The sequence below is a fragment of the Harpegnathos saltator genome, unplaced genomic scaffold, assembly GCF_003227715.2.
Source record: "Harpegnathos saltator strain DR-91 unplaced genomic scaffold, Hsal_v8.6 scaffold224, whole genome shotgun sequence".
Taxonomy (NCBI): Eukaryota; Metazoa; Arthropoda; class Insecta; order Hymenoptera; family Formicidae; genus Harpegnathos; species Harpegnathos saltator.
Genome location: NW_020230011.1, coordinates 463,248 through 474,264, shown reverse-complemented (window position 1 = coordinate 474,264; position 11,017 = coordinate 463,248). Strand labels below are relative to the sequence as shown.

The window sequence follows — 11,017 nt, the reverse complement described above, 5'->3', positions numbered from 1 at the left end:
ATAGCGTCGCGACGAGAGAGTGAGAGGAGGAGGGGGGGAGGGGGGGCGGCGGCGGCGGCGGCGGCAGCGGAGGAAGAGGAGAGAGAGAGAGAGAAAGAGAGGGTGGGAGGGACGGAGAAAGAGAGACCGAACGAGAGGCAACGTCGGCGGTGAAACGAAGAGAGGGAAGGCAAAGAGAGGGAGAGTGCGAGAGAGAAAGAGGAAGACAACAAATCGGAGAGTGCGAAGGGGTCGGTCGACCGGCTCCGCGATCCGGAGCCTCGGAGCCGAGTGTCAGTCAGGCTCGAGACACCCGCGCGAACGGTACGAGAGCAGCGGTGGTTGCTTCCCTTCTCGGTACGCTCCTCAGATGCGCCCCCTTCAGCGTTCTCCACCCACTCAGCCGCAATAATAATCTCTCCCTGTTTGTCAGTCAGTCAGTCGGTCGGTCGGTCGATCAGTTCGTCTGTCTGTCTGTGTGTGTCTCTCTCTCTCTCTGTCTAGCACCGCTGGTCCTCCTCTCTCTCTCTATCTCGGAGCAGTGTCGCGCGGAGTGTTGCACGAGGCACAGAGGAGAGAGAGAGAGAGAGAGAGAGAGAGAGAGAGAGAGAAAAGGAGAGAGAGAAAGAGAGAGAGAGAGAGAGAGAGAGAGAAAGAACGAGCGACTCACTGATTATCACCCCGCCGGTGCTCGTTATCACCCCGCACACTGCTCCTCCTCCTCCTCCTCCCCCTCCTCCTCCTACGGTCCCTCTTTCGCCGCATTCGCGTTGTGTGCTCGCGATCAGCCGGCAGCGCGACGATCAAGGACTCCCGGCGAGCGCGGAAAGCACACGGTTGAGCGGATAGCAGAACGTGGGTCTCGCGGACTCGACGACGACGACAACGAGGACGCAACGGGCAGGCGGTTGCGGGTCTATTCAGTGGCCTAGGGTGAGTACGCTTGACAAGCGAACCGAACACACCTACCTGCGACGACTGCCCTTTAACTATCTATGCCCCCCTCCCCCATCCCCCGCGTTTCCGACCCTCTCCGCCGCGCCGCGCCCGTCACAGCTTCCTCGTCTCTCGCGCGACGAACGCGTTTCTTCGCCAACTGCTTCCTCTCAACGAGGGAGGCTACGGAGGCCTCCTCTCTCTCGTGGTCCCAGACGTCCGAATCGATTTCCTCGTACCCCGTCATCGCCGCCGCCGCCGCCGCCGCCGCCGCGCCACTGCCGCCACACCGCCAACGCCGCCAACGATGACGAGCCCTCGCCCTTCCAACGGTCGCACGCCGGCTCTCTCTCTCTCTCTCTCTCTCTCTCTCTAGCTCGCTTTCGCTCGCTTGTCCTCGCTCTCTTTTCCTCCTTTCCTCCTTCCTTCCCTTTTTTCTCTTTCTTCTTTTTATTCTTTTTGTCTCTCTCTCTCTCTCTCTCTCTCTCTCTCTCTCTCTCTCTCTCTCTCTCTCTCTCTCTCTCTCTCTCTCTCTAGCTCTCTCTCTCTCTCTAGCTCTCTCTCTCTCTCTCTCTCTAGCTCTCTCTCTCTCTCTCTCTCTAGCTCTCTCTCTCTCTCTCTCTCTCTCTCTCTCTCTCTCTCTCTCTCTCTCCATTTCTCTGTCTCATCTCGCGATTTCGCCACGGCCGTCGCGGATTCACGAGGCCGCGGCTCCTGCGGCATCCTGAAGATGTCACTCGGTTGGGGCGCGACGTGGTGCGCGACGAGGACTATCGACCCACGGCGAACGACGTGCTCGACGACGAGGATCCTGGGATCGTGTGCGTCCTCCGCGAGGACGCCGGCAAATTTCCGTTCGGATCGCGCAGAAAGAATTGCGTCGAACGCTCGCCTCTCGTGCGAATCGCGGATCGCGAATTTCGAGAGGGAATCCTCAGTTTGGGGCTTTCTCAAGAGGCTTTCCGTCCGTCACGCTCGTATCTTGATCTTTGTTCATCGGCATGTTTACCGTCAAGCGTTTACCGAATGCGAGAGCGACTCGATCGACACGAAAGTGTCTGGGCGAGTCGAGTCCGGCGTCGATACGAAGCGGCGCTCGCGAGATCCGCCACGTTTCGCGGGCCGATTGCCTGAGACACGTGCAAGGAGCTCGTTTGACTCGGGGAGGAACAGTCGATCGAGACTATTTCGTGGCAAGGTGCGCGCAGGAGCGACTCGCGTAGGAACGAGAGCTTCCGATTTCCAGCCGTGTGCCGGCCGCGGTGTGTCCTCGACGGCGTTTCGGCTGATTTTCAAAATCCGCATGACGTTGATGTTTGCTCATCGTCATAATACCTTCGCATCATCGAGAGGGACAATTGATCGCGCGCACGCGCGCGACACGCGCGAACGAATTGAACCTCGCCTATTAAACTAGGCTCGCTCGCTGAGAAAGCTCTCGCGTCCCACCCCGTTAAAAACGAAAAGGACACGCGCGCGGCGTTTCGTACCTCGTCGCGATAGTATCTCGCTGAAACGAAGATAACGAGAGATAGACCGGGGAAGTCGAGGGAAGAAAAACGCCGGGGCCGCCGGCGAATCGCGCGAGAACGGATCTCCCGGAGATGCCGGCCGGGCGATAAGCATGGACACGTGACAGAGAAGCTGAATAGAGCGCATGTACACGTTCGTGACGGATGCTGGCCGCTGCCGAATGATTAATACGCCACTGTTTGTAAATATAGCGGTCACGAGTGAAAAACTAGCTGGCCGTGGTAGCTGTCGCGCGAGAGGTTGTACCGCGCGACGAGTAGAAACTTCTAGGAGGAAGTGCTCCTTCGCGCCGCTGTCGCGAGCCCGGTCGTGTGCTATACCTGGCTGTTTATGGCGCCATAACAGTGAGAGTGCTTACACGAGAACACATCTCGAGGGGAAACACAGCCCGGGAGTTTCGTCGAGGCGCTCTTGCTCGAGCCCGGCTTGCTCGACGAAAGCTCTCCGTCTCCAGCACGCGCGCGCGCGAGAGCCGCGCCGAACTTGATTTCTCGCGGCGCGTAGTGTAAGAAAGTAATTGGGGGAGCACGGGAATTTTCGTCGGGGAGAAATCGCAACGGAGAGAAGAGTCTTTCGGCGAGCCGCGAGAAGCGCGGTGTCTAATTAATGTCGAGCCTGATGAAACGTTTGAAGAGGTGACCTCAGCTCAACGCGGTATCTCAATCTGGAATTAACGCGAACATCGCGCGCCGCATGCAAAACAGAGCTCGAGCGAGCAATTCGAGCCGAGCGAGGGGCCTGAAAATAATCGAGCACGTCGCGATGAGTAATCGCGGAGTGTACGATTCTCGCGAGCGAGAGACGCCGCGCGCCGGCGGAAATGCGTCGCGCGCGCGCGCGCGCGCGCGGATCAATTTCCGCGGTCGGCCGCTCGCGAGTTTCTCCTCGTTATCGGAAGGCACTTCTGCGCTCGCTCGCGCATCGTGCAGGTTACTCTTAAAGGGCGCTTTACACGGTGCCGCTTTTATTCGTCTCGAGCGAGCTTTTTCACAAGCGAATTCACTGATGGAAATTTTTTTCTAGACACGCCATTTTTACTCGCTAGCGTCTAAAGTTAAATTTAAAGGGCGCGGCGTCGATGTCCGCAGCGACAAAGTTGAATTTAAAAGTAACAATTGAGCGTCTGGAAGGTTCGACCAGCGAATTCGCCGGCGGACCAAGAGACTCATTTACCGAATAAAACTCGAATGAAAGCGGCATCGTGTAAAGCGCCCTTTATACTCGCGCGTCCGCTCGCGCATCGTGCAGCTTACCCTTAAAGGGCGCTTTACACGGCGCTGCTTTTATTCGTTTCGAGCAAGCGAATTCACTGATAAAAATTTTTTCTAGACACGCGATTTTTACTCGCTGGCGCCTAAAATTAAGAAGGCGCGGCGTCGATGTCCGCAGCGACAAAGTTGAATTTAAAAATAACAATTAGCGTCTGGAAGGTTTGACCAGCGAATTCGCCGGCGAATCAAGAAACTCACTCAAAGCGAATAAAAGCAGCGCCGTGTAAAGCGCCCTTTATACTCGCGAATATCGTTCTCTCCGTCCGGATCGACCGGTCGCGAGCCGCGTCGCCGTTTCGTTCCAGTCCGTTGGAGTTCCGTTAATTATCTGGCCGCTGAATAAAATATATCCCTGCCGGATCTCGGTACCGATGTAACTTGTCGCTCTTGAGAAATTAGACGCTACGCGGTTAACACCTCTGGCGGATCCCCGTGTCGCTTTAAAGCCCGGAATCCTCGTGAGACGTAAATTATCTGGTCGCGAGCGAGCGAGCGAGCGCGCGCGAAATGGACCGTTCGGCTCACCGCGACGCGGCGCGGGCGGCTCGTTTGCCAGATGGAAACGATCCATTTTTCCGAGGGATATTGAAATACTGAAATGAGAGGAGAGAGAGAGAGAGAGAGAGAGAGAGAGAGAGAAATGCCGAGAGAACGCTGATAACAAATTCGAAACAGAGGTGCGCGCGCGCGCGTGCTCGCGAATGGCGGACATCGCGACGCCATCGGGAGAGAGGATGTGTATCCGTTTCACGAATTAATTACGAATCGTTCATCGCGACATCGATCGGGGGAGCTATCGATGCGACCGCACGAGCGCGACCTCGTCGAAAGCGAGTCACCTCTATCACATCGTCCCAGTTACACTCTCGTACGGCTTCTCCGTCGGCTGGCCGGCGATTTGCGCGTCTCGCGCGCCTCGCCGAGGTCTCCTTTCGGCAGACGTGATTTACATGTGGTCCCCACCGGCGGCCGCAAATAACGAGAACCGCCGGCCCCGTCTCGCACCCGAGACTGTCGTCGAGTACCACACCACCGTCGTCGAAATTCGGACACGGATAAGTCCGGTTCTCCGCCATCGATCGTCGTCCGATTCCTCGACGAGCGCGTCTCGATGCGCGGCGCGGGCCGATCTCGCGTCTCGCGTCTCGCGTCTCGCGTCTTGCGTCTTGCGTCTTGCGCTGGAGAGAATCCCTCGTCTCGCGCCGCATTTCTCCGTTATTTACGCCGAATTTAGCCGACCCCTTTCGGCCCTCGTATCGCACAAAATGTCACATTGGCACGAGCCCGAGCCCCTCGGGGAAATTCTATTTCAATTTGTAAATTTCAGCGAGAGCGAGAGATCTCTTCTTATCTGAGGATAATACCGAGTGAGCGCGAAAGTTTGGTGGGAATTGGGTGGTGGAAAAATGGACCGAGCAGTTTCATTAAAACGACTTGTTCATTCTCTCTCTAGCAAGTAACTGCTATATTTTCTATTAACCAACGGTGTGCACTATGCGTCTACGTATTTGCAAGTGCTGCCATAAAACTGCGTCGGTCGCGTCTTTAAGAAGCCCATCAACACTCTCGCACTTAGCCAATGAGCCTCCGTAGATCGCGTTTCTCTCTTCCCGCTCTTGTAGCTTGCGGCTATTATTTCCGTGACATGTACGGAGAAGTGAGAGAGAGAGAGAGAGAGAGAGAGAGAGAGAGATCGGTCGGATTCACACGACGATGGACGAGCCAAAGGCGAACTTTCGGCCGAAGGAGAGAGAATTTCCGCCAAAAATCCCGCTTCCTGCGCACGAAAGCGCGATCGGCTCGCTCGTTTGGACGATTTTCTTCCTTCGTACGTAACACAGTGACTTATCGTGTCCTATACTAAATATAAACAGATATTCACATGTCCTCGCGCACCTCTTCGTATTCCCGTCGCTCCTCGTGCCCGCCGCGCGCCGACCTTGCGGACGACCCTTTACCTCGCGGTGAAATTCGCGAGTCCGCCGGTGATCCTGCGATTACTGCACATGCTGAAAACGTGCGCTCGCCTCGGCTACCTCGCGAGCCTGCCGACGAAGCCACGACACGGCCGGTCCTGTCCTATTCTGTGTATATATATACTATATATATATATATATGTATATACACATGCGCGCTCGTGCGAGGCTCGCTCTTCTCTCTTTTGCGAGTCCGCCTACCTTGCGAGGATCCGAGCTCGTCGCGTCGCGCCGCGCCGTCGCCGAACGTGACCGCTCGGAAACGGCGCGATCCACACTCGGAATCTTTAACGCGCGGCCGTAGCCGTTCGCAGCAGCGAGCCAGCTGGAATCTCGCGCGCTACATTCCGCGCACAGCTCGCTTTCTGAATGTGCTTAACCCTTTCTGGGACCAGCCCGACGCGCGCCGCTGCCGATCCGCCGAAGCGTCGCGAGAGGAGGAGGAGGAGGAAGCCGCCCTGCGATTTCAGACGTGGAAACTCAAATTTCCACGACCTGAAGATCGAGCTTCACATTTGGGCTTGTCGCGACGTCCCGCTGCTCATTAGTTCCCCGAGAGAGAGAGAGAGAGAGAGAGAGAGGGAGAGAAAGAGAGAGTGGACGTTTAACGAGTGACGGAGGTGCAAAGTTCGTCTTGGGGTCGCCGATGACTCGACCGCCCTGAAAGACGAGTGCTTTCATTCGCGTTTCACCGGACGGTTACCCGAAACGCGCGCGCGCGCGCACGCATTTTCGTTATCGATAAACGAAACACGGCTGGGAACTCGCGCGAGTCCCGCGGCGAGAAGATTCTCTCGCGCGTCGTGCCGGCGCTGCCGGCGCGATACGCCGAAGCGCGCGGAGATTGAATTTTCCCCACGGAGGTGTTGACGATGATCCCCCCGAGCGAGCGTCGACAATACAGCTGTTCATGAGGGCGAGCGGCCGCGTTCCTCGCGCGAGAATCGCAGAACGGTCGGAGAATCGCAGACGACAGTCGCAATTCGAGAGCGGGAACAAAGGTCGCGCCGGGATTAACGAGCGTCGCTTGACGCGCCTCCGCGGTAATTAGCAGACGACGCCGTATAATCCCGCGGCACGGCGCACTTTCGCGCTCGGACCGATGCACTTTCATTTTCTACGGCAATCCGAGGGGCCGCCGCCGCCGCCGTCGCCGGCGTCGTTGCCGTCGCCGGAACCCGTCAGATGTCAAAGAGCTCGCATCGACGTGGAAGCGGCGGAGCCGGGGGGAGCGGAGGGCCAGCCGAGGGCAAGAATTCCCGAACACAGAGCTGCTTTTGTCCAGGAACCTGACGCGAGCGCGCGCGAAGGCCGTCGACCCACGCGGCCGTCGCCGAGGAGTTTTCAGCGATACCGGCGCGGCGACGCGGGAGAGAGAGAGAGAGAGAGAGAGATGCGCATCCGGCGCGCGCCCGTGCGCGATCGCGATTCGCGTAAACGAGCCGCATTAATTCGCGCGCACGCCGGCGACAATTATAGACGCGCGTTCTCGCGTGTGCGTCTCGCGGAACACCGCCCGGAGGACGCCGAGGGCGGAGGGGGGAGGGCGGAGGAGGGAGGGGAGAGGCCGTGCGCGTTCACATCCGTTCCCACAATCGACCAGATCGAAATACGAAGGAAGGTGTGCGAAGGGTGGCCTGCGTGCGTCGCTCATATACAGGGTGTCCCGAAACGCGCAGGTTTCGCGACGCGGCTCGGGCGATTTTCTTTTTTTCTTTCTTTCTTTGCACAGAGTTATTATTGTATTTTCTCGCGGGAGCTTGGAAGACGAGATACAACGGACGGATGTAGTATTCCCTCTGCACTGTCCACTAGTCTCGTCTAATCTCTCCTCTCCGATAGGAGCGAAGTTGGACGAACATCGAAATGCTCACGGTGCGCGGATCGTTTTTTTCATTTTCGGGTAATCCCGGGGAAAATGTTTTCTCCGTGTTCGACCCTGTCAAACTGTGCCCGTCCAGCACGATCACGATGTGAGAAAGATTAGTGCAAGGTGTTTCTCCCCCGCAAGGAAAGCTGTCCGAATAAACTCCGCTGACGAAGCGGAGTTGAGTTTCCCCCGTCACCGCGGACATCTGCGTTTCGAAGTTCCGCGAGGGGAAAAGCGAGATGGCGCTTTTCTCAGGCGGTTTTGTCGGGGCCGGGGCCGTATGAAATATGCCGAGTGTGCTTGTGGAAGCACGCGCTTTCTGAATTTCGCCGGGTTAGGTTAGGTTAGGTTAGGTTAGGTCGCCGGGGTCATTGTTTTCGGCCGATTTCTCTGCTCGATGCTCTCCCGCGTTCAATGTAATAATGTGCCAAAAGTGCACTCTCATTGTAGACAATACGCGTCGCACGCTGTCGCATACAATGGCCTTCGCGGATGGACATGTAAGAGGCACGAGGGATATCGCATTATAATGCTAATTCTCGCGCGAGCGCTGTTGCTTAAGAGTGACGTTTCGTTGATGTACGACGCGCGGCGAATCAACGACAGAGGCAGACGCACAGAGAGAAAGAGAGGGAGAGAGGGAATAGAGAATCAGACCGATAAGGTCGATAACGTGTGGATGCAGCCGATGTAAAACTTGAAAATTTCATCCTTTGAGAATCAGCCGATTCCGCCGCGCTTAATGTACCGTGGCGGTCTCGCTGGGGTACTTGAGAGTCTCCCGCTCTCCTCGGGGATAAAAAGCTACTACTAATTACAAGTCTCGCGATATACTCCGCGCCGTTCGGCCGCTAACGCAAATTGGGTCCTTGCGGAGAGTCGTCGCGCCCTCGAAAAGAGACATTGTCTTTGGACGCTGAAACCGATCGCCCGTGTCCCGGTCACGCCGCTACGCCCCTGATCCAGCATGAATCGATGCATTCGAGCGCACGCACGAGATGCGAGCGCCGATTTCTCGCTACGCTCGGCCCGTGGCAGAAAAACGCGGCGTTCTCGCGAGGAGCGTAACGAACTCACCGTGAGTCATCGGCGCGAAAATAAAGCGCGAGGAAGCCCGTGTGTATGTATGTGTGTGTGTGTGTGTGTGTGTGTGTGTGTGACCCCGGCTGATAAAAAGACTTAACAACGATGACCGCAGCCGCGCGGTGCATCACGCACATAGCACCGGCTTGAGACGAGGGCGGAGGGGGGAGGGGGGGAGAGAGGGGAAGTACTTCATGAGAAAAAGAGAGAGAGAGAGAGAGAGAGAGGCGGGAGAAAGGACCAGATAACGCAAGCTTTCCTCTTTTTCTCTTTTTCTCGCGCGTTTCCTCGCTCTCGCGAGCGAGCTCGATCGAGCGTCGAGCGGAAAAATCTGGAAAAATCCGAGGAATCTCCGCGCGGGGCGAACGTGAGATTCTCGGCCCTGGCAAGGGCCGTCCCGACGATACGTAATCTAGCGCGAGGAAGTTGGACTATCTTGCCGCAAGATTATCGCTGTATGAACGTATGGTCCAAAAGGGCCGTCCACTGACGGACGCATTCCACGAGACTCGCGAGAACGCGAGCCCGATGCCCCTGCGACGTCCGAGCTCGATTAATCTCTCTCTCTCTCTCTCTCTCTCCCTCGTCTGAGACGCGCGATCGCTTGTGTGTGTGTGTGTGTGTGACCTGTGCGACGGACTTTACACGCGTGTTGTATTTTCTTTTTTCTGTTTCTTTTTTTTTTTACGCGCGTTTGCGCGGTTGAGTGCGCGGGTGAGGACTTTAGGTGGCACTCTTTGGGAGCTCGCTGACCGATCGTATATCGTCGGTACTTCGCCTCGACCGGCGGCGGACTTCCCTTCTAATTCGCGCCTTCGTGCAACGGCGATCCCGATACGCGCGCGGTCCTTATGCATATTCAAAATATGCAATAGGATTTCGCCAATTTCGCTCTTGCCGCAGGAAAGTGGGTTAACCGCGCGCGCGCGTCCGACTCTCGCTGAAATGTCTCTTGTGCAATATATCGCGCAAAGTAAAACCATAGGAAATGCGGCGAGATAACGGCCGTGCGCGAGCACAATAACGCGTATTATGATCAGTCCGCGGACGGCACGGGTGTTGGCGGTTACGTTTGATAAGCTACCAGCGAGTGATGCACCTTCTGTCCGACGCAGCGCGCGAGTAAACTGAAAAATCGTTGAGCAAACACACGAGTGTGTCACAGAGAGGAGCGCGTGATTTAAGCGGTGGGCCGCATGTCGTCCAAGTGGAAAATAACATTTCGAAAGAAAGGTACGTGAGGCAGTGGGCCAAACATGTTTCTATTATTACGTCCTCTCGATGGAATCTCGCCGACGATGACTCTCCGATGTGCGGCATGCGATTTTTGTTCCGTCCCGATTTCAATTCTCCGTGGAAAGTTTACGGAGAAACGCGGAAAATACGCGCTATATAATAATTATCTGGACTGGTTCTTCTTAATTAAAAACGCATAAAAGGTACATAAGAAAGTAATTTGGATATCCCTTTTTAATGATGTTTTCCAATACGCCCGACAGTTACGCGATAAGTTAATCTCTTTCGTTTGATAAATTCTTACAAGAATTCTTTTAATAAGCGTAATAATTGACAATTATAATTAATTTAGTAATTAATAATATTTTTTTTGTTTGACAAATTTTTGCGATAATTCTTTCAATGATCTCAATAAATTCCCGAAAGAGGCTTTTCCTCGCTCTGCGATGTGAAGTCGGAGAAGTCGTCGTCGTCGGAGGCGGCGGCGACGTAACGGAAGAGGCTCGCGATTAATTACTAGACTCGTTACGTCCGCGCTTACACACGGTTCTTACTGTTTTCCCGTTCGCCGGGAACAGCCGCGCCGCTTTCCTCCTCCGTGTGTGATTTGCCGCGGAAGCGTTGATCACCTGCTCTCCCGGGGCCGCGTTTCGACTGCACGTCCGACAGGGATGACTGTAAGCGCGTACGACGCCGCTCGCTCGTAATTATCGCGTAAAAAAACGCGTCTCTGTCACGCGGCTCTCCAGTGGTTGTTGGACCTGATTGGCGGCTCGCGAATCTCGAAAGCACCGGTTATTTTTCCGAAGCCCTCGTCCGCCGCCGTCGCAGACAATGGGCGCGCGGTTATCGCGCGATAACTCGCGTGACTGGTTTATCGCCCTCGTCTCTGCGACGCGAGTTTTCCAGCTGTCTAAAATCGTCGCGCGACCGACACGTTGCGTATCGGTGCGTATCGGTGAAAAATGGGCGCGTTTTGCCGCGCGCTATTTCCGTCGCGACAACACCACGCGTCGGACCGGCCTAGGGGGCGAGGGTGGAGGGTAGCCGATGAGAGACAATAAACGTCTGCCGCGGTCCCGCGCCACATGCCACTAACAAATATTCGCGAGTGCCAATAAATTCCGCGCTCT

General features: G+C 56.1%; 1 protein-coding gene across 19 annotated transcripts in view; it reads left to right on the top strand.

Annotated features, from left to right (window-relative positions):
- The first annotated feature begins 206 nt into the window (after positions 1–206).
- LOC105188955 (uncharacterized) overlaps positions 207–11,017 on the top strand; it is an 81,708-nt gene continuing 70,897 nt past the window's right edge. For 4 of the 19 annotated variants that reach the window (XM_025298535.1, XM_025298533.1, XM_025298531.1 and 1 more), the window contains exon 1: positions 9,638–9,881. In XM_025298535.1, the coding sequence (XP_025154320.1) occupies positions 9,845–9,881 (37 nt within the window). In that variant the 5' untranslated portion in view covers positions 9,638–9,844. Of the gene's footprint in view, positions 913–9,632; positions 9,882–11,017 lie in introns of those variants that run through there. The other 15 variants (XM_025298532.1, XM_025298526.1, XM_025298536.1 and 12 more) reach the window with 10 other exon arrangements.